Source organism: Pocillopora verrucosa, chromosome 4 (genome assembly GCF_036669915.1).
Source record: "Pocillopora verrucosa isolate sample1 chromosome 4, ASM3666991v2, whole genome shotgun sequence".
Taxonomy (NCBI): domain Eukaryota; kingdom Metazoa; phylum Cnidaria; class Anthozoa; order Scleractinia; family Pocilloporidae; genus Pocillopora; species Pocillopora verrucosa.
The window spans coordinates 21,832,329-21,856,161 of NC_089315.1; the positions used below are offsets into that span (position 1 = coordinate 21,832,329).

The following is a 23,833-nucleotide window of genomic DNA, read 5'->3' on the forward strand; positions in this document are numbered from 1 at the left end:
ACTGGTTTGACACTTGCGGTCGCTACTCCATACAAGTGTGAGTAGTACTCTGTATCAGAACGTTTGTGCCTAGCCAAAACAATCAACATTGGTTGTTGTGAATCGCCTCGCCTCTAGAAGCTTGAACCAACGTTTCAGTATTTCGATCATTCTGCTATCCAACATCCTACCTGGCTGACATGTGTTTCGCCTTGCCAAAGGGCGACCTGTTATTTTGTCCTGCACTGCTAATTAGTTATTCGCAGCTAACTTCTATATCTAGAGGCCGTTCCCCTATTCGCAACCTGGGGGGCCGTTGGATGGGAGTTCCCATCTCCGCATCACTAAGATCACATAACAATACAAATAATGTCATTATCTGGCAACCATACCGCTGACAAGGAGCCAAAGTGAGAAATTTTTCTCGTTTGAGAGCTCTGAACGTAATTATAACTGACAAAACAAATTATCATGCCCTTTGACAGACCTAACGTCAACTCACCCTTGAAATTTATCAGTAGGCTTTAGACGATATCGAGAGGCTGAAAAGAAACGTTTCATTGTTCATCTTTTGGTTCATTTCTTATATTAATTTTTTTACAGTTCGAAAATAAATGACAATATGATCTGACGTGGACTTCAGTTCATCGACAAATTCTTGTACAATAACCTTATGGGGATATGACGGACTTTGAACAAAAGAATACCAACATGACCATGTTTTTCACCTGGCCCGGCGGTGGCTTTTAATTCAGTGATCTGAATGAGCAGTTAATATCCTGGGGGCCATTCATTTAATTGAGATATCTTTGGCAAAGAAAATTATGATAATCACATCTAAGTTGTCGAGAGCAGTGCTGCTCCCACCAATCAGATTGGGCAGGTTATATTACTCGTACCAATCAGTTTGCGTAGGTTATGTTGCTCGCAGCAGTCAGATTGCGCAGGATATGTTAGTCGCACTAATCAGATTGCACAGGGTAGGTTTCTCTCAGTCTATGATTATTATGAATAGGAAAACAGACATTACACATCCTTGATACACTTCTGAGTTCTGCATGCTGCATGTAACAGACGAAGTTACTGTGGTATAGATTGGCAGTCCCGTAGTTTCTTCCATAACCCAAATATAACTCAATCCAAGACGTGTTTATTAAGATACCCGTTCAGCAGCCTAAAAAGATTCTTTTCAAGTGCGTCATCCTTAGCTACTAGTATCATGACGAGTTCGACACTCGACACCGCGGGCTCACCGAGTAACAATGTCTGTTACACCACAAAATTTTACTTTAGATACAAAATGCAATGAGAAAAGACGATAGGCAAGTATGTATTGATGTTTTCTGCGACCCTGTGTATGAGCACCGGTGATATTGTAGATTTTACGTAAAGGTCAATTTCAACATTTTTTGCCTCTTCATATTTATTTCAACACAGTCATCAAAGAGAGTAAAGGATAACGAAGAATTCGTTCTCGACTCTTCGGTATGTCAAGATTATTTGGTATCATAAAGTGAGTTGGTAATGTAAACTGGCCACCGTAAGGAGTTTCTAAAGCTGACGTTCCGAGCGTTAGTCCTGTAGCTATATTTCAGAAGTCGTCATGTAAACCGAAAAACAACGGATTCCTAGCTCGACCTCGTTTCAGTTTGCCTTCTCTTTCCTTGACGACCCTGATAAACACCGTATTACAGATGTAAACATGATAATGATGACAAATAAAACAACAACTGAAACTAAGAGTACAACGGACAAAACATCAAGAAGGAAGAGCTTATAAAGCGGCAGATCCACGCCACGTGGTCTTAGGTACTGTAAATCACCTTGAGCCTGTGTATATTCCACCCAATCAGCGGCTTCCTTGACGGGTGAACGTGGCAACAGCTGAACAGATTTTGATATTCGCTTTGCTTTCTCTCGGTAGCTAAATGAATCAAATTTCAACTGTTAATATCTGTATCAGTTTGAAGGAATGTTTCCAAGAAGTGATGAAAAAGTATTTAAGTTCTGTGATACTAACCTTGGATCTGTTAAAACCTTCTGTATCAAATTAACAAACTCCTCTGTTGATGTGGCTTCAAGGTCCACCACCTCAGCAAACCCGGCCCGCTTTGCGGTCTGGGCGTTGTGTGGTTGATCTCCGAAGAAAGGTGAACATATCATAGGAACACCATGGTAGGTTGATTCTAGCATTCCATTGATTCCTGCGTGTGCGATAAATAGCCGTGTCTTTGGGTGGCCAAGAATGTCATTCTGGGGAAGCCATGGCAACAGTTTGATGTTGTCGCTGACGGTGATTTTTGAAATGTCTGCAAATTTGAGAAAGAAGATAATGAATTGCGACGTTATCTAAGAGTTATGCGAAAAATGTACACGCAAATACTGTCATCTTCACTAGGTACTCTGTCATATTATCCTCGTTTGATCGTCATGTTCTTTGTCAATATTGTTTGTGGGAAGAAACTTCAATCAGAAGCTAATTGCAGTTGTAGCACCAATACGACAGTTATAAGCAGAAGATTATTCTCTTGTTATAATTATTTTACATTGAACGTCTGTCTTGTTTTTTAATGAATACTTCAAGAAGTCAATCGCCCTTTGAACTGTCAGCACTACAGATATATGATGTTTCTTTCATTCAAATTCTCTATTAACCCTTTTACTCCCATAGGCGACCAAGACAGAATTTCTGCTTACTAAATAAACATAATATCAAACAGACAAGTGATGAGAATAAAGAAAAATATTACTTAGGGGAAAATATTAGTTGATTCAATACCAGATTCCAGGAACTAACATCATAAGAAGCGAATGGCAGACAGTAAGGAGAATTACTAATGGTCCGACAACCATACGATTTTTCCGACAACCATACCATTGGGCTTAAGTTTCCATATAATCTTCTGTGGTAGTTTGGAGAAAGTTTCAGCCATAATTTTCAGTGATGAATCACTCAGCGCTCCAACCACTGTACCAAACGACACCAAGATCACGCCCTCGTCCCCAGCCTTCTGAAAGAACTGATCTATCTCGTCTGGTAGAGATTTAGCTGGACTAGCAAGGAATGGACCCACAACACGTGTATCTAGAATGAAATGAAGATCTCACGATATACATTTTACACGATTGGTTATAAATCTTGTTTGTCCCCTCGAAGCCCAGAATCTCATCCTATCCGCTGGATTACTTTCTTCAGTAGGCTCTAGAAAGTCTAGAATTAAAGTTCTTAAATGCTCATTCCTTGATCATCAGATCAATGAAGTTAAGAAAGTCAAAAACCCAGCTGGTGAGGGCCTGCACCTAAAAGGATGACAAAAATCTCCATGATGTGAACTTTCCTCTTTTTTTTCACTCAAATTCATTGAAACCTTAATTTGCAGGTATAAAAATATTTAGGAATAATATTCAACTAGCAGTAGCCTTCTCGCTTGCCCCAAATTTTAAGTACCCGAGTTACATTAGACTACGACCATTCCCTCCTTTTCGGCGAAGTCCTTCGCGAAGTTTGTCGCGGAGTTCGTCGCTAGGTTCGTCGTAAAGCCGAGTGGGAGCGAGGCTTACGAAAAGCAGGTAGTCTCCAGATTTATAGTGACCGTGGTATAGGAATTTTAAAAAAATAAAAAATGCCCATTCTAAAGAGCGTTGGTACTTACTCGGATAAAGAGGCCTTGAATGCTCTATCAAGAAATTCATCTGTGCGATTATCAAGTCAACTCTGCCAAGTGTTTCTTGTATGCTTTTGCTGGGTGTAATGGCGTACTTTGCCTTGATCTTCTCATAAGGCGGACACAGATCGTAAATGTAAGATCCATATAGAATAATCCATTGTAAAAGACTCCATGCTCTTTCCGAAAATGTTAGCTTGTCTGAAAGAGAAACTCCATACTGTGGTATGTAGGAAGGAGGGGCAGGTAAGCCGAAGGCGAATGCTGAGGGAATATCTAATGTGGCAGCTGATATTAGAACAAGTGGAAGTGAGAATTTGTCCGCAATTAAAGTTGAGCAGAGGTAAATAAATTCACCAACAATGATGTCTGCGTGAGATATCTCTTCCATGACATCTGTATTACTAAAAAGGTCATCACAGTAAACGGATTGGAACATTAGGAGCATTTGCCATTCTTGTCTTGGGCTTAGCGATTTGAAGGTTGGAGAACTTGTTGATGCTGACCGCAACACTGGAGCAAAATTGTCATCATTGAAGACTCGTACAAGTGAATTATTTACAGCATACGTTTGTGTCGCTCCCACATATATCTTTACCTGTGGAAATATTTACAAGTATTTTAGGCTTTATCCGGCAATACTTGCACAAGGGATATACACGAGGGGTATAACGTAGAATTCGTAATACATTTGATGGTTTCTAGATTTAGTGTAGGCTGTTTGTTTTGTTTCAAAATATACCTGTATCTGAAAGCCTACCTTTGTTGGTTATAAAATATTGAAGTTTTTTCAACCAAAGAAGTGCGAGAGTTCGGAACAAAAACAATCACTCCTACGGTGCCTCTCTTATAAGTTTGTAAAAGTCTTTCTCTCTCCAAAACACACCCGGCTGAGAAGCCACGGGAATTAATTAACCTCCAGTGGAGATATTGGTGTGCATCGGAAAAGTAATTAAATCTCAGATGAAGTTAAAATGTAATCCTTTCGGATATTGATCAAGAGTGACGAGGCTATATTCTTTCCGTCTGATTCAGCAGTACCGGTATATGATCGTTTTCAAGATTGACCGAATGAGAGCAAAGATTTGATGCTGAACTCAGTAATAGCAACTCGCAAGCCGTGCAAATGTTTCGTGCACATGTTCTCTTGGCGAGTGAATCTTCCTTTGGACAATCTCTTTACAAAATAAACAATACCTCAACATTAGCATTACATTTCCTAAATTGCCAATAGTCCGGTGAAAAATTAGTCGGCTCAGAATTCGTCACAGCAGTACTTACTTAGTCTGAGTAAATTTACGGTGGGTACGTTATTTGCTTAGGATTAGTTAAAAATAAAGGGTGTTAAGGTTATTGTAGCACTTGCGGCGACGAAAATTCTAATTCAGAAGGTTTTCAAGCTCACAAGGACTGTAGTTAATTATTTTACATGGCGAGGTTGGTGAGGAGGTCGCTGTGTCAGCAAATGACATGAAAGCAGTCCATGAACTCGTTATATTCTTCTCATATTCTGCTTTTCTTTATGAAATATACTCCTCGCCTAAAAACGATTAGATAAGTTTCGTATCTAGATATCATTCAGCTGCCCTAACGTTGCTTACTGCCAGAGGCTGAGTTAGAATGTTCTAAGTCTCATTTCAAATTTGCATACCTGATGACCTCTCTCCGCCAGTTCCTGTCCAAGACGGGAGACAAACATGTAATGACTCTTCCCAAACATGGGAATCGTGACAATATTTGCAGCCAGAGAGCTGGAAAGAGTAGCGAAAAACACCGATATAATAATAGCCGCCATCTTGTGCAATTCACTAAACACTAAATACATGGTTACAAAGTTCGAGATCAGTGACTTTCAGTCGAGTCAGGTCACGCAAGCAGATGGATTGAGTAAGACTTACCACACGACGACAGAAACTCACCTACTTTCTTCTACGTTCGACAGCTCTGAAGGAATGATGAAGGTCGCAAAGGGTTTGACGTGACGCGTGTTAAAACTTAAAATTACTACATGACATGTAACTTTTATTGAAAAGTAATATTAAAGGAAGTTTGAATTTTACCCATAAAATTCGTGACGCATGAAATACTGTTAAGTGCAGACCAGGGGCCGCCTAAGTCCCTGACCTCCTTGAAAACAGATTTATCCTGCTTTAATCTGTTTATTATCGAACGACAGGGCTTACTGGCTCAGCTATTTTAAACTTTCTATTTGGTTCGTAGATGATATCTGCGTCTATATGTTTACTCGCTCTAGAGGTCTACTAATAGACGTCAGACTGCACCGAGAGGCTGTTTCTCTTCCCTTTTTTACATTTTGAGATCATATAACAGTACAGACTAACATAGATTGCAGTGCATCTACAAGCTGTAGTACAAATAATGTCATTATCTGGCGACCATACCGCTGACAAGGAGCCAAAATGAGAAATTTTTCTCGTTTGAGAGCTCTGAACGTAATTATAACTGACGAAACAAATTATTATGCCCTTTAACAGACCTAACGTTAACTCGCTCTGGAAATTTATGATTAGAGGCTTCAGACAATACCGAGAAGCTTAATTTCCCGAAAAGCAACGTTTCGTCGTTTATCTTTTAGTTCATTTCTTACAGTCATATTTTTTTACAGTTCGAAAATAGATGACAATATGATCTGACGTGGATTTCACTGAGTCATCGACAAGTTCTTGTACGATAAGCTTATGGGGATATGAGAGGCTTTGAAAAAAAGAATACCAACATGACCATGTTTTTCACTTAGCCCAGCAGTGGCTTTTAATTTAATCTGAATGAGCAGTCAACATCCTGGAGGCCGTTCATTTAACTGAGATATCTTTGGCAAAGAAAATTATAATAATCACACCTAAGTCATCGAGAGCAGTGCTGTTCTCACCAATCAGATTGCGCAGGTTATGTTACTCATACCATCAACTTGCGTAGGTTATGTTGCTCGCAGCAGTCAGATTGCGCAGGATATGTTAGTCGCACTGAGCAGATTGCGCAGGGTAGGTTGCTCTTAGTCTATAATGATTATAAACATGAAAGCAGAAATTACACATCCTTGATACACTTCTGAGTTTACAACAAAGTTCAGACAAGAGTTCTGCATGCAACAGACGAAGTTATTGTGGAATAGATTGGTAGTCCAGTAGTTTCTTCCACGACTCAAATATAACTCAAACCAAGAAGTGTTTATTGAGATACGCGTTCAGCAGCCTAAAAAGCGAAACATGTTTACCAGAGATTCTTCTCAAGCGCTTCCTCCTTAACTACTAGTATCATGATGAGTTTGACACTCGGCATCGCGGGCTCACCAAGTAACAATGTCTGTTACATCACAAAATTTTACTTTTGATACAAAATGCAACGACAAAAGACAATAAGCAAGTATGTATTTATGTTTTCTGCGACCCTGTGTATGAGCATCGGTGATATTGCAGATTTTGCGTAAAGGTCAATTTCAACATTTTTTTGCCTCTTCATATTTATTTCAACACAGTCATCAAAGAGAGTAAAGGATAACGAAGAATTCGTTCTCGACTCTTCGGTATGTCAAGATTATTTGGTATCATAAAGTGAGTTGCTAATTTAAACTGGCCACCGTAAGGAGTTTCTAAAGCTGACGTTCCGAGCGTTAGGCCTGTAACTATATTTCAGAAGTCGCCATGTAAACCAAAATAACAATGAATTCCTAACTCGATCTCGTTTTAGTTTACCTTCTCTTTCCTCGAGGACCCTAATAAACACCGTATTACAGATGTAAACATGATAATGATGACCAAAAAAACAACAAATGAAACTAAGAGCACGACGGACAAAACATCAAGAAGGAAGAGCTTATAAAGCGGCAGATCCACGCCACGTGGTCTTAGGTACTGTAAATCACCTTGAGCCTGTGTATATTCCACCCAATCAGCAGCTTCCTTGACGGGTGAACGTGGCAACAGCTGAACAGATTTTGATATTCGCTTTGCTTTCTCTCGGTAGCTAAATGAATCAAATTGCAACTGTTAATATCGGTATCAGTTTTGAGGTAAGGAGTTAAACTGAGTAGCAATATCAAGTGATGTGTGAAGGGCCTTGATCCCAGGGTCTTTCTATTTTCTCACGGTCATGGACCAAGAGGAAACGTTTCCTTGACGGGTTGAGAATTGATCCGCCTTATTTAATATAGCAACTTGTATGTGCTGACGTACGTGACGGAACAAACTTCGCGGCTTCATAGGTTACCAAAATTTGTCTTTGTAGGTATGGAGCTCCGCTGCGCTGTGAGCTACGCTGTATCAAGGAGCTTTCTCTATGAAGTTCATTTCATAAGGATTTTATTTATGATCGTGAAGGAATGTTTTAAAGAAGCGATGGAAAAGTATTTTAACTTTGTGATACTAACCTTGGATCTGTTAAAACCTTCTGTATCAAATTAAAAAACTCCTCTGTTGATGTGGTATCAAGGTCCACCACCTCAGCAAACCCAGCCCGCTTTGCAGCCAGGGCGTTGTGTGGTTGATCTCCGAAGAAAGGTGAACATATCATAGGAACACCATGGTAGGTTGATTCCAGCATTCCATTGAGTCCTGCGTGTGCGATAAATAGCCGTGTCTTAGGGTGGCCAAGAATGTCATTCTGGGGAAGCCATGGCAACAGTTTGATGTTGTCGCTAACGGTGATTTTTGAAATTTCTACAAAATTTGAGAAAGAAGATCATGACTTGCTACGACATTCGAGAAAAATCTATACGCAAATACTGTGTCATCTTTATTAGGTACTCTGTCATATTATTCTCGTTGGATCGTCACGTTCTTTGTCAATATCGTTTGAAGGGAGTAACTCCAATCAGAAGCTTATTACGGTTGTAGCACCAATACGATATTGTTTGAAGGAAGTAACTCCAATCAGAAGCTTATTACGGTTGTAGCACCAATACGATATTGTTTGAAGGAAGTAACTCCAATCAGAAGCTTATTGCGGTTGTAGCACCAATACGATAGTTATAAGCAGAAGATATATGATGTTTCTTTCATTCAAATTCTCTATTAACCCTTTTACTCCCATAAGCGACCAAGACAGAATTTCTCCTTACTAAATAAACATAATATCAAACAGACAAGTGATTAGAATAAAGAAAAATATTATTTAGGGGAAAATATTAGTTGATTCAATACCAGATTCCAGGAACTAACATCATAAGAAGCCAATGGCAGACAGTAAGGAGAATTACTAATGAGATCTTGGGAGTGAAAGGGTTAATTGATATAAAGTTGTGGGTTCTTCCTACATAGTACATAACACTACACCCTGTAAAACGCCTTGTTTTCCACGAAACTCCTATAGCCCAGTTTGGTGGAATAATTTCAGTTTTGGTTAAGGGTATGCACGATTTCGCCTACAAGACATTCAGTCCAAAGAAATTTCTTCCTATCGACGTTGCTGTGTTAAATCTAATACATGATTTATATTTTCAGACAGACATACCATTGGGCTTAAGTTTCCATATAATCTTCTGTGGTAGTTTGGAGAAAGTTTCAGCCATAATTTTCAGTAATGAATCACTAATTGCTTCAACCACGGTACCAAACGACACCAAGATCACGCCCTCGTCCCCAGCCTTCTGAAAGAACTGATCTATCTCGCTTGGTAGAGATTTAGCTGGACTAGCAAGGAATGGACCCACAACACGTGTATCTAGAATGAAATGAAGATCTCACGATATTCACTATGGAAGATGATCCGCTATAAATCTCGTTTCTCTCTTCGAGGCTCAGAATCTCATCCTATCCGCTGGATTGCTTTCTTCAGTAAGCTCGCGTTACATGACTCTAGAAAATCTAGAATTGTTCACACTATCTTAGAGCGCGATTCAAGCAAGGAAATGAATGGCGGTAAAACATACAGATTTATCCAAGCCTCGATATGGAGCATTAAAGTCTTGAAATGCTCATTCCTTGATCGTTTGATCAATGAGGTTAAGAAAGTAAAACTCTGTTGGTGAGGCCCCGCACCTAGATGGATGACTTAAAAAAAATCCATATCTTGAACTTAATTGTTTTTTTGGCTCAAATTCATTGAAACCTTAGTTTGCAAGTATAAAAGCAGTTGGATGTAATATTCAACTTGCTGTATCCTTTCACGCATACTGCCGATTTTAAGTACCCGAGTTACACTGGACTACGACCATTCCCTCCTTTTCGGCAAAAGTCCGTAGCGAAGTCGAAAAAAAAAATCAGCGAAAACATTGTGATGTTACTGCGTCGCACAAGCCAGCGGAAGTGAGGCACACGAGAAGCACGTAGTCTATAGGTTTATAATAGCCGTAGTAAAGGAATTAAAAAGAAAAAAAAAAAAAAAAAAATGTTGCCCATTTAAAACAGTGTTGGCACTTACTCGGATAAAGAGGCCTTGGATGCTCTATAAAGAAATCCATCTGACCGATTATCAAGTCAACTCTGCCAAGTGTTTCTTGTATGCTTTTGCTGGGTGTAATGGCGTACTTTGCCTTGATCTTCTCATAAGGCGGACACAGATCGTAAATGTAAGATCCATATAGAATAATCCATTGTAAAAGACTCCATGCTCTTTCTGTAAATGTTAGTTTGTCTGAAAGAGAAACTCCAATCTGTGGTATGTAGGAAGGAGGGGCAGGTAAGCCGAAGGCGAATGCTGTGGGAGTATCTAATGTGGCAGCTGATATTAGAACAAGTGGAAGTGAGAATTTATCCGCGACCAAAGACGAGCAGAGGTAAATAAATTCACCAACAACGAGGTCTGCGTGAGATATCTCTTCCATGACATCTGTATTACTGAGAAGGTCATCACAGTGAATGGATTGGAACATATAGAGCATTTGCCATGTGTGTCTTGGGCTTTTCGATTTAAAGGTTCGAGAACTCTTTGATGCTGACCGGAACGCTGGAGCAAAATTGTCATCGTTGAAGACTCGTACAAGTGAATCATTTACAGCATACGTTTGTGTCGCTCCCACATATATCTTTACCTGTGAAAACATCATTTTTAGGCCTTATCGGGCAATAGTTAATCCCCTTTCCCTACTAAAATAAGCCCCCGCCCCCTAAAAACAGAAAGCTGAAACAAAAACACACGAGAAAGTGACAATGGACATAAGGGATATAACGTAGAATTCGTAATACATTTGATGATTTCTAGATTTGGAGTAGGTTGTTTGTTTTGTTTCAAAATATACCTGTATCTGAAAGCCTACCTTTGTTGGTTATAAAATATTGAAGTTTTTTCAACCAAAGAAGTGCGAGAGTTCGGAACAAAAACAATCACTCCTACGGTGCCTCTCTTACAAGTTTGTAAAAGTCTTTCTCTCTCCAAAACACACCCGGCTGAGAGCCATGGGAATTAATGAACCCCCAGTGGACATATTGGTGTGCTTCGGAAAAGGGTAATTAAATCTCAGATGAAGTTAAAATGTAATCCTTTCGGATATTGATCAAGAGTGACGAGGCTATATTTTTTCCGCCTGACTCAGAAGTATATGATCGTTTTCAAGATTGACCGAATGAGTTAGTAAAGAAAGTAAATTTAATAACTGAGGTCAGTGCAGAAGATTTGATGCTGAACTTCATAGCAACTTGCAGGCCGTACAAATGTTTTGTGCGCATGTTCCCTTAGCGAGTGAATCTTCCTTCTTTAGGCGCGTTGGACAATCTCTTTACAAAATAAACAATACCTCTACATTAGCATTGCATTTCCTAAATTACCAATAGTCCAGACAAAAATTAGTCGTCTCAGGGTTCGTCACATCAGTACTTATTTAGACTGAGTAAATTTACGGTAGGTACAATAATTTCTTAGGATTAGTTAAAAAAAAAAAAGGAGAAAAGGTTATTGATGTCACGTTTGGCGTCTTATCAAACCACAGTAAAGTAAACAAAATTTAATCAGCCTTGTGGCACAGACTAGTAGATACCTAAAAACTGAAAAGTTGAAGAACAAATTCAATCTAACTGTGCTTTGCCCGAGAATTATTCCTATGGCAGTCACTTTTCCCATTTGTTCCAGCGAAAATTTGTATCCTCACAAGGACTGTAACTAATCATCACATAGCGAGGTCAGTAAGTCGCTGTGTCAGCAAATAATATAAAAGCAGTCCATGAAGTCGTTATTCATCTTATATTCTGCTTTTCTTTATGAAATATACTCCTCGCCTAAACACGATTATATAAGTTTCGTATCTAGATATCATTCAGCTGCCCTAACGTTGATTAGTGCAAGAAGCTGATTTAGAATGTTCGAAGTCTCATTTCTAATTTGCATACCTGATGACCTCTCTCCGCCAGTTCTTGTCCAAGACGGGAGACAAACATGTAATGGCTCCTGCCACACATGGGAATCATGACAATATTTGCAGCCAGACAGCTGGAAAGAGTAGCGAGAAACACCGATATAAGAAAAGTCGCCATTTTGCGCAATTCATTCAACACAAAGTATGATCATACAAAGGTCGTGATCAGTGCCTTTAAGTTGAGTCAGGTCACGCAAGCATTGCGTAAGACCTGCCTCAGGATGACGGAAACTCGTCTGATTGGCAGAATGACATTTATACTTTCTTCTCAGTTCGACAGCTCTGAAGTAATGATGAAGGTCGCAAATGGTTTGACGTGACGCGTGTAAACTCCAAATTAGTACATGAAACGTAACTCTCATAGTGAGGAAAGGTTGAGGGAAGTTTGAAATTCCTCTTTAAAATTCGTGACACACGAAATACTGTTTAGAGTACAGACCACGGGTCCGCTAAAGTCCCTAACCGCTGTAAGAACAGATTTATATCTTGCTTTAATTTGTATCTTAACGAATGACAGGGCTTATTGGCTCCGCTATTCTATTACTTTCTAGTTGGTTCGTAGACGACATCTGCGTCTATAAATGTCTACTCGCTCTAGAAGTCTACTAGATATACACCAGAATGTACCGAGCGGCAGTTTCTCTTCATTTCCTTTTTTCATTTTGAGATTACATAACTATACAAATGAACAGGGATTGCAGTGCATATACAAGCTGTAGTACGATGACTTTATGACGTGTAATAAGCTGCTTTGAGCAAGGCAAAAATATTAGCAACACTGTTTTTTTCACCTGATCTAAGCGAACAGTCAACATATCGGAGTCCATTTCTTTTTGTGGTTTGGAAAAAAAGTTGTAAATTACATCCTAGTCGAGAAAAGGCAGTACTACTAGCATCATTGAGAATGGACAGGGGATGTGGCTCCACCAATCAGGTTGCACAGGGTATGTTACTCGTACCAATCAGACTTCTTAGAGTATGTTGCTCACACCAAGTAGATTTGTTGGGATAAGTTGCTTGTATTAATCACATTCGTTTAGGTGTGTTTCTCGTACCCATTATGTTGCACTGAGTATGTTACTTGCACCAATAACACTCGTTAGATTATGTTGCTCGCACGAATCAGATTGAAAAAGTACCAAAAGAATTCAGTTAAATCAAGATGCTGCGATGACTGATGTGCGTCTGCGTGATAGCACCATGACAGTGTTAGCGGCAGAGTTGCGTGTTTGTCATGCACAGCAAATGATTTATTTTACATTGAGGTTTCTAACTCAACAAAGGTTGAAAAGATCCTCAAAATAAATTTAATTTCTGGTTCAACTGCCAGGGTAAAAATCCGTTTCGTTGCTTTAAAAAGTTTTCCATGATTTACTCACTTACTTGTCACTATTGACAAGGCTTTGCCGCATTACAAGACATTTTCCAAAAACATCTTGAACTACCTTAATGAAAAAATATCGGATAGACGAAATGCTACTGTGACCTCTACTGTGACATCTACTGTGGCCTCTACTGTGACCTCTACTGTGGCCTCTACTGTGGCCTCTACTGTGACCTCTACTGTGGCCTCTACTGTGACCTCTAGTGTGACCTCTACTGTTAGCCAATTTTCCAAGCAATTCTCGCGTACTTTGAAATTTTCTACCAATAACTCTATCACTTGTAATTCCTAGTACACAACATGAGTTAACCCGATACATGAAGATATCGTGTAAACTTTGAACATGCACTGGTAATGGTTTCGTTGTTCATCATTTCTAATAGTGGAATTTTTAGTTCCGGATTGTAATTCTGTTCATTAACCTATGATTATCAGTCCATCCCTTATCATTCACAGATCAATTATAATTTATTTCAAATATCACATCCTGTCAAAATTTCTACCATAAAACGGGTAACCGACGTTTTTGGTTTCTGTAATCCTGATATTTTATTAAATAAATTAGAATAAGTTAAGTAAGAAAATTTGGTTGTGTATTACTCATACAGATCTAATTTTTTGCAAAGATAGCTCTAACCCTTGTGTTTTGATCGTAAAAGTTAAAATCAGTGTTACGTCCGTTTGCGCCTGGGAAACGAATGGGAGTTGAACTAACAGCGAAATGTACAAAGCATGACGGGAAGGTGGTGATGTCACAAGTGATGCTTAGTTCTCGTCAAAAGTTCTTGCTTTTGTTCATTGTTGGATCTTTTCCTTTCCCGTGAATCTTCAGATCTGTCTCGATGTGTCCCTAAAAAATTTAAACGGAGTTAAAAGTCAATAGCTTAATTAAATTAAGGGAAAAAAAACAACAAAAACAACAACAGCCTCAATTCCGCACTGCATAAATCTAAATTCTGCCCTGTATGCGTTACTTGATATGCTAGCTAAGTTTGGTTATAGACAAAACTGCAAACTATTGATGCAGTAGAAACAACGACACTTTTGCATAATTCGACCATTCAATTTTTTTCACTCCAAACAAATATGATAAAATAATTGTACAAGTACAAGCGTACAAGTTTCCTGCAGCTTAATAACTTTCCTACTGGATGGTTAAGCAATGAGGTTAAACAAGTTTGAAATACGATCAATTTATAGATATGATATCCTGTGACCTACCTTCACTGCTGCGCCAACAGCGACAACATCCAGGAGAAATGTATCATGACCATATATAGAAGGTAGTTCATAATACGTCACTTTATGATTTTCTGTTTGAGCAAAATGGAATAAGTTCACTTGAATTTAAACGAAATTGTGTGTGAACCTCTTGAGCAAAACATAAGGACCCAGAGTGTGTCGACACAACCCTGCATAGATGGATAGAGTGTGCTCACCACACTTATGCATTGAAAACGTGCTCCTCCCATTGCATATCTATTCTAGTCCGAGATTTATCATTCCTTGCTCTTATTACATCTTGAGTAAAGGTATTCAGCCAATTCAGCAATCCGCATAAAATGCCACTTACAATAGCTTTTTAGTCATTTCACCCATTTTGAAGTAAAACAATTTATAAACTTAAATCACATATGCAAAGTCGTTGACAAAAATCTACGATGGAAAAGCAATTGGATTTCAAGGGGGCCTCCCAACGCAATAAGTAACGTTATTAAAATTGATTTTCAAATGTGTACATAGTTTCAATAACACCCAAATGAATACCATAAACTTTGCATCTACTTTCACCATTAGTGGTAGAAAGAAAGGCTCTAAGATAAGTAGACTAAACACATACGAGCTTCCTTCAGAAGTCTCTCAATTTCTCTCTGCTGAGTGACTGGAAAGAGCACGTCTGATTGCACACCTAACACCTGCAAGTGAACCTCACCTATAAATGACTGTTTGACCACGAACAAAAAAAATTGAGTGGAAAAATTCCAATGTTTTGTTATTGAATACATCGTCATTATTGTTAAAATTATTAAGCTAAGTGAAAGATGATGTTAAACAAACAGGCATGTTCTAGTCAACACAAATTCCGAGAGCTCCTAATGGCAGTGCCATCTACGACCTTCTAATTAGTATTTTGAATCCTGTTCCACTGCATTGTAGGAAACTCATGGTGGACTAGGCCAAAGTTGTTTATCACAAAATCTTGTGAGGTTTGTAGTTGTGAAGACCAGGTAGTATACTGTAACTTACAAGGGTGGGGCACTGAACACGTGCAACACCTTCCACAAGCGAACTGAAGCCTTCTCCCAAGTCAAACAGGTCCATTGCCTGAGAGCAGTAAATAAAAACATATGTTTGTTAGCAAATATTTGATGAGAAAAATCAATGAATTTGTTTAAAGGACTACATAATAAAGCATAAACTGGTGAAGTTACCTTTGATATATACAGAAGTGAGTTGGGATCATACTTGTAACAAAAGCTGTCTCCCTATTAATAAAACAAAACAATCTATCACTAAAAATATATCACAAGGCTATGTAGGTCATCTTACATCAGTTGATAATAAAATTCTACCCAGAAGTATGTCAATGTGTCTAGAAACAATTAATGAATATAATCAGATTTGTTTTATTCTTATGAAAATTTTTTTTTCATCCACTGAAAAAACTTGTCCAGGGAGGTAAGAGTAAAAACAATTGTCCCAAATTCTACCCTTTCCTCAGTTGAGCTCAAAATCCAACAGTTTCTCTATTCACAAGATCATCGGACACAAGGTATGGTCAAACTTACAAAAACTAACTTAGTTATAGCATCCATAAAACTATTTCTGTGTTGACCATCCCAAATGCGTTCAACTTGATGATGACCATGTGAAAGGAATAGAAGGGGATGAGCAAACCGTGTAACATTATGAATACTGATAGCAAGCTACAGTAGCTATACTGTTGGTTAATAGCTGGTAAGAGGAGTTATTAACTAAGCTTGGTACCTGATAATCAAGGTAGCTTTCAATCTCAAACTCAGGACAAAGGTTTGGAGACACTTCAGGGGGGTCATCAATGCGTTTTCGCCCAAACCTCTGCTCCCATTCAGGGCCACTGCGGTAAGTGATGGTGGCTACTTCCCTAATAATTGTCAAACAGCAATCAACTGGAGGGTTGTGTTGTGATTCTAGTATATGTATTGATGCATACATATACTAGTCAAGAATTTAAGCCTAACTTGAGTTGCAACTGTTTTGAATGAAAGAAAACTTCTTTAAAAATGCCAAACGGAACACTAGTTACAAAAAAACCACAGCATAAGGAAAGCTTTTTGTTACAGAAAACATAATGCAAATTTAACCCTTTACACGCTAACATCAGTATCCAAATTCTCCACACTCTTCTCTGTACATTGCCTTTAGTAATTAATAGGAAAATTTGCTTCTTAAATTAATGAATAATTCAGTAGTATTACTTTAAGGATTTAATTACATAATAGATGCTGGATACTCTTAGGGTTAAGGATCAAACTACACATTATACGAAGACACACTGTCATTCTCAATGTTAGAGAACTAACCATGGACTACTGGAAAGCAACCTTCAGCCACACTTTCACTGACTCTAACATTTTATGACTTATGAAAGTATAGGAGGCCCAAATGAATATACAATTGTAATTTACAAGAAACTGACCGAGCATGCTTCATTCCTAGCCTCGGGTATGGTCCATCATAATAGAAGCCTTTGTTCCAGTTAGGATCACTCATAAGTACTCTGCGCTGAACATAACGGAGAGCTATGGATGCTGGGTGAGACTGGGCACAAGCAGAAATTGACACCACTCTATACAAAGAAACAGATATGACTACAATAAAACGCTTGCCCATGACTCAGACTCAGAACCACTAGACTGCACATGTATCAAAAAAGGGTACCCAGTATCTTCAAACATTACACCCTAAATATTTACCATTTCCTCTGGTGCCACTTGATAATGCATATCTCTATGTGTTTCTCATTTCTAGTATTAGATGTTTTTAGGAACTGCTTTAAGCAATTCTACAGATTTGATAGTACAAGCCAGTGAGTGTATCAATACCCTCATATTGTCACAAGAAATTGTTGCCCCTTCATGAAGATTTCAAAATGCTGAGATGTCACCCCTCTTAAGAGTAAAAACAACAACAACAGCAACAACAAACTTTGTTTTGAAGAGATTTAAAAGCATTACAATTAAATTATTTCATTGAAGGGTATCACAACAACAAGAGGTTTAGGCAAATAAGCCAAGTAAAAATAGGAGAAAACCTATTACCTTCCTACTCTGTCTGGGTACAGAGCAGCAGACAAAAGAGAGGACATGCCTCCTAAAGATGAACCAACTACAGCATGAACCTGTTGTCAATAAAATGATAAACTGATATTGAAAGCTTGGACACAACTGTTACCACCTCATTTTGACTAAAGACTTCTCCTAACTTTTTCTTGCACAACATTTTATTGCTTGCAAATGTTTACCTCATTTTTACAAATAATTGAAGATTTTCACTGATGTACAATCAAAAATTAGAAGTCAAATGAGTTAATGGAAGGAAAGAATTTGAAGAAACTTTACACTTGATGGCAGTCTATTCTGCTGGAGAGCCATTTATAAAAATGTTTTATGGCAAATTACAAGACTTGTTATTTGTTCCATTCTGAGGGGAAAAAATGTGTAGGTTGAACAACAAGCATTTGATGTTAAAAGAATGATTAATATCCATTACCACATTGACACCTGTGAATATTTACTAACACCTCTTTCAATATTGTGCCGGCCAGAAAATTATGTTCAGTAAATTATTTTGTTTTACACATATGTCATGAATTGTTTCACATACAGTCAAATGTAGATTGAATAAACTCTTGGCTACGTTAAAAAAAATTGTATTCATCTAATTTTCCAAAGAATGCTCACCAGAAAGCTAAATTAAACTGGTGGCTGGTAGATTGGCAACAAATAATACAAGAAACAGATACAATGCTCATTTGATTTAACATCATAGTGTTGAGTTACCTTTTGGATACCCAGAGAATCCAGTGCGAGAAAGAATGCATGAACCATGTCATCTACACTGACTATTGGGAATGTTGTGGCATAATGCTGGAATTGAAAACATATATCATTTAATAATAACATGGTATAATTATTAAAGATACAAAAAGTCCCAACAACCATGTTAAAAAACATACTTCAGATCAAAGGCCAAGCACTACATCATTCAATTAGTTAAATAAATATATTTTAGTTTTAATATTAACATAATTCAATTTTTACCTTTTTAGTCAGTGGATTTATTGATGAAGGCCCACTGTAAAAAAAATACCAATAAATAAAAGAATTATATCCTCTACAAGTAGCACTAAGATATAATGTAAAAGCATTAATAGAGGAATTAGGTTGGAAAATGTTATTTCAAAATTAGTCTTAATGTCTTTTGAGTGAAGATAACAAAAGCACCAAGTTAAATTTTAAGAAAAATTATTATGTACATTCTTAAAAAAAATTAATTATGTAAAAAAAGTAGGAACTTAAAATCTTTAATAATATGAAACATATGTGCAGACCTTGATCCATAACATCCTCCCAGATTATTACAGCAAATGATGAAGAACTTATCAGTGTCCAGAGCACAGCCAGGTCCAACAAAGTTCTCCCACCAGCCAGGTGTTGGATTATCCTGTTACATACAGTAATCCTCACTATATTAAACCACCAAACAAAATATCCCAGGCAACATGAGAACGTGCTTAAACTAACAGATTTTTGGCATGTGTCTTAGTAAAGAAGGGAATTTAACATGGCTCTAAAAATTTCTGGTGAGGTTATACTTTGCCATTGAGAAATACAAAACATTTGGCTCTTAGACAACTCAAAAGTGTCATGTTTTCATGGTTTTGGTGGGTAAAGGGAAGCTGGTTCATGTTTATATACCATGACCCTCAAGTACCAAGAATTGTAAGCGTACTGAAAGAAAAGTATTAATTTGCAAGTAACACAGAAAAGTTGGGGGGGGGGGGGAAAGCACTAAATTTTCATTGATGAGGGGCACTATAGCATCCCTGAATACTCTACTGTCTAAGAATTACAGTTGAACTTCCATTGTCTGGATCTTGATTATTTGCATTTTTGATTATCCCAACTCGCCTCTCTGTTCCCATTTTTTCACAACTACTAATTTATCATGTACAAGATCCTATACAACTTTTTCCCATCAAACAAAGCAGAGGCACTGAAACAATGTTGATGCTACTCCATTAAAGCAGCTTTGAATAATGATAGAATTAGCAACATTCACATGCTGCAGCAACTTGAAACAAACTGATTTGCACTGTATGTCAGAATTTTAAGTCTTATACCATTAATGTCTACAACATTTTTATAGATACTTTTTGGCAATTTTGTCGATGATGCAGGGCGTGAAATTAATTTTTTTTTCTGATAGCCACTTGGCTCCTAAATTCTTCAAAGTGGTAGTCAATTCAAAAAAAGTTGGTTGCCATTTTCAAAGACAAACAAAACCTTTTTTTACGCTGTCAGCACTCTTGAGAGACCCTCCAAAATTAAGTTAGGGGAAAGATCTTAAACGTGCTACAAAGTGGACACTAGGAGGGATGTCATACAACGCTCAAGCTCACCTAAATTCAAAATGGCATCTAGTTATCGATTGAGATGCATGTGCTGCGTTTTGGAAACAAACTTAACGAGGAAGTTTGCAGCGGATTTATCTTTGCAAATCTTTTTAATTCACGATATCTCTTGGTAAGGTTATGATGAAACATTCTAGTCGCCAATTTGGTGACTAATTTTCAGGATTTGGTCACCAAAGGGAAAAATGTAGTCGCATTGGCGCCTGTATTAGGTGCAATTTCACACCCTGTGATGCACAATGCTGTGAGAATATACTTTAATTCTTGCATACTAGTTATTAAATGATAATGACTAAGTTTTATTTTGGTTCATTAATATTTATATTTTGGATTCTCCGAACTATTTAGCCAAGTTCCTAAGAGTTTGAATAAGTGAGGTTTTCCTGTAATTTCAAAATATTAAATTTACCCATGAATGAATCATTCCCAGCCTAACACATTGTGAAAGCCTAAAAGACAACTTACTGAATGACTTTTAGCATGTGATGAGGCAGACAAGCCAGTACACAACAGAACAACATTGTCCTTAGCCTCATTCAATTCACCCCATGTTTCATATGCCACTTGTAACTGTGGTATGACACCATCGTTGTACTTGAAGTGGAATGGTTCATCATTTAAGAATGTCTTATAGCCTGAATTTACTTTTGAATACATTGGTTCTGCACCAAAATGCCTTGATCTGCAAAAAATGGTAGAAATTGCACAGCATTGATATGGTTTATTTTTTTCAGCCATTACTCTAAACCATGGGAACATGTTTCCCTGTGCCGACAAACCTTGCATATTATGAGGCATTTTTCGTAAATTAAATTCATGCAAATCACAATTTTAATATGTTGTAGAGCTGAGATATTCAGAGTCATTGCATCTTCACCCATGCTCAGGTAACAAATCAAGAGAGCAACTACAAGTAGTAGAAGACAGGTAGTCAACTTCGCTGACAATATGGGGAGAGACAAGGGACTGCAGCAGGTTAAGGAAAAAGGCAGGATGCTTGAAAGTGGAGGAAGCAGTCAACATTAAGTTGCACAGTCCCTTCAACTTAGAAACTAGCACTAATGTAAATTGTTTAGTGTTTTTCATAGCTCCCAATGTCTAACTTTAAATTTAAATTTTGAGTGGCTGTTATGTTGTGAATGCTTACTAATGAATTTACCTGATACCTTACAATACTTCATACATTCATTAATCCATTTGTCTTTTTAGTTATCTAAAAATAATGGAACTTCAAATGTTTGATTTCAAATAAATTTAAAAAATGCTCAGTCAATTGAATTAATTGTCCTCACAGAAGTTTCACATCAAATCCTTTCATGGGGAGGCCTGTTCTCACTTGTCTAGATTGCCAATAAGTATTGCTTTAGTAATTTTTTGTGCAGAAAAGATCAACCCTTTAGTCTGAATATTACTGATCTTCCTTTCTACAGTTATCTCATCTCTCAAGTGCAAAAAATGATCAATTTTTAAAACAAACATGCATGGTTAATTTTATTAGCCACATCTATTTCCTGAGGTTTAAGTATTGATATGTATAACAATTACTTTGGTCAACTCAGTGGTTAAATACTTAAATTAACATTAATAAGATAAAATATATTCTTTAGTTAAAACACACTTGAACTACATTCAAGCTACCTTCTCCGTATCAAAGTTCCCGGCTGTAAGATGGAAATAAATTGATACGATTAAGGATGTCGCGACAGGAATTTTCCACGAGCGATGGAAAAGTCCCGCCATGGCCTTGACAATAACACAAACTTTCAATCTGATCTCCATTCAATAACGAAAAAAATTTCTTCTCAAATGTTAGATTAGTTTTTTCTAGTAGATCTCTCTGGCTTCAAACATCGATCACACCAATAACGGTATCATAAAAAATGTACAGGGCGTTAGGCCCTGACATGTGAGCAGAACTCTACAGGCAAGTTCAAGCCACTGGCACAGGATTGAACGGGCCATTGGCTCTTCGCAGAAGAGTGTTTGGCGCCGGTTTTTTTTTTTTTTTTTCAGTTTTTCGGTTACAGCTATGGCTAAGGCTTCTGTATCCTACCAGATCTTACATGTAAATGTACATTTAACTTCACATTTTAAGACTTAAAACGGCTGATTTACACCAATTTAAAACCAAAGAATATTGAGAACTTACCGAGGGGATTGCTCCGTCAGGCAAGGGAATGAATTGTCCTGTCCCTTGAATTCTTGTGAAAAGTCAGGCACTTTAACCATCCTTTCGTCGTGTACATATTGATGTTGTAGGAAAGATCCTCCACAAATCCTTGTTCCTCGGGGGGTTTTCTTTGTCGATGGCAAAAACCGTAAGGGTAAACGAGAAATGTTCCGAATCATGATCAAGTTTTCTCCGGATTTTTCAAAGTCCCATTTCTACCCGCTTTCTACTCGGCCACTACCATCTTTCCACGCACACAGGCTGTCACCTTGTTCTTTGTATGGGATGATAGAGCATTTTTTGGCAGGACGTGAGGTCCTGATCGAGATTTTAACAAGTTTTGTTTATTTATATACCCGCTGCATAATGAGGTACGTGATCGACACGTGCTCTACCGATTAAAAAAGTTTTCGTCGTATCATAATCGTCTAGCATCATCCAAAACACATTTCTAGTAAACTTTTCCTCTCTTTTTGTGAACCAGTCAATGTTGAGGTCCTGAAGGCTGATATAAATTGAGCAGAACTGCATTTGGACTTTGACCCGTCACTCAGCCCTTTAACAACCCCTTTCCAGCGGTTATCCTTCGGTAGGAAAAATAATTTTTATATATGGCACATACTATGTCCCGGGCTGGACATTTCCTGTGCCCTCTACTTTCTTTCAGCACCTCTTTGCCGTAAAATCCTGGCACTAAGGTTTCAAACACAAAGTCAAAACTTGATGCATTAGACCTTCTCTCCCCCGTACCTATTTTCGTCCAAATGTGCATCTGTGAGGAATGATTCAGTCAAGCAAGAATAGATTCTTATTATTATGATATATGTATTTTTAGGATTCTTTGAAAAAGAAATGCAAAACAAGGAAATGTAAATATATGCCTAATTTGGAGTAACATTTTCTCATTCAAAATAAGGCTGAGGCAACACCAAAATATCATTGAGGGGTGTAAACCACACCCTGATGTTAATTTAGGACCCAAACTATTTGAGCACTCTTCTTCCAGTTCAAATCTTGGACTCTGATCACTTTCTTTTTTGGCAAAAGAAGCTTAAGGGAACCTGCATTTACAAGAATGCTAGTCATGGTGTACACCATGTCCTGAACATCCCCTGACCAACAAAATGTTGTTTGGTTTACTTTTGCTGATCAACTGCAAAACAGTGGGAATGCTTTCAAATTTACATTTCAAATGTGTATTTAGGAATTGCTAACATACTGGGATCATGCTATTTAGAAATGAAACTGTAAAGACAAATGAAATGTTTAAGAGTTCAGTATTCCTTTCTAATTTCTACAACATATGACCTGACTTGATTTGTTCGCTGGAGGATTTCGACTGTTACAGCTTGCAAGGCACTGAAAAATTCATTCATGACCAATGAGTGACTTTGAGGGTATCCGATTTGACCAGTATTGTGCTGTTTTGTTTTCTTCAGCCTGATGAAAAAACTTACATTTTTTCCCTTATGAAATTTCATTCAATGCCTTGGTGGCATTGAATGGAAGTAAAAAAATTTTCAGGGTGCTGGTTTTTGACTGAATGACAAGAAGTAATAAACAACAAACCAGTTCCTTTTTAATTTCTACTCCCACTTCCCTCATATTGATCCCACTTCCCACCTCCTCTGGCACCCCTGTCCCCCTTCACCAT

The 23,833-nt window shown here is 37.8% G+C and overlaps 2 protein-coding genes across 3 annotated transcripts; both read right to left on the reverse strand.

Annotated features, from left to right (window-relative positions):
* Positions 1-567: 567 nt before the first annotated feature.
* On the reverse strand, positions 568-12,156 carry LOC131778741 (uncharacterized). The gene is made up of 10 exons (XM_066165386.1): positions 11,924-12,156; positions 10,023-10,632; positions 9,114-9,323; positions 8,032-8,320; positions 7,351-7,628; positions 5,296-5,459; positions 3,633-4,242; positions 2,855-3,064; positions 2,000-2,288; positions 568-1,903 (listed from the first exon to the last, which is right to left on the reverse strand). Exons 1-10 carry the CDS (start codon positions 12,065-12,067, stop codon positions 1,624-1,626), a joined length of 3,084 nt encoding a protein of 1,027 aa, XP_066021483.1. The 5' UTR covers positions 12,068-12,156; the 3' UTR covers positions 568-1,623.
* A 940-nt stretch (positions 12,157-13,096) lies between these two features.
* On the reverse strand, positions 13,097-22,696 carry LOC131778797 (uncharacterized). Of its 2 annotated transcripts, XR_010717234.1 has the most exons (14): positions 22,159-22,696; positions 20,475-20,691; positions 18,927-19,039; positions 18,637-18,670; positions 18,376-18,462; positions 17,635-17,714; positions 17,013-17,162; positions 16,322-16,457; positions 15,766-15,819; positions 15,581-15,658; positions 15,174-15,249; positions 14,555-14,646; positions 13,544-14,183; positions 13,097-13,507 (listed from the first exon to the last, which is right to left on the reverse strand). XR_010717234.1 is itself a non-coding variant. In XM_059095248.2 (13 exons), exons 1-13 carry the CDS (start codon positions 22,356-22,358, stop codon positions 14,109-14,111), a joined length of 1,392 nt encoding a protein of 463 aa, XP_058951231.2. In that variant the 5' UTR covers positions 22,359-22,696; the 3' UTR covers positions 13,097-14,108. The 2 variants fall into 2 exon arrangements, 1 of the variants encoding a protein (XP_058951231.2); XM_059095248.2 differs by having other exon boundaries at positions 13,097-14,183.
* Between the last annotated feature and the right edge of the window lie 1,137 nt (positions 22,697-23,833).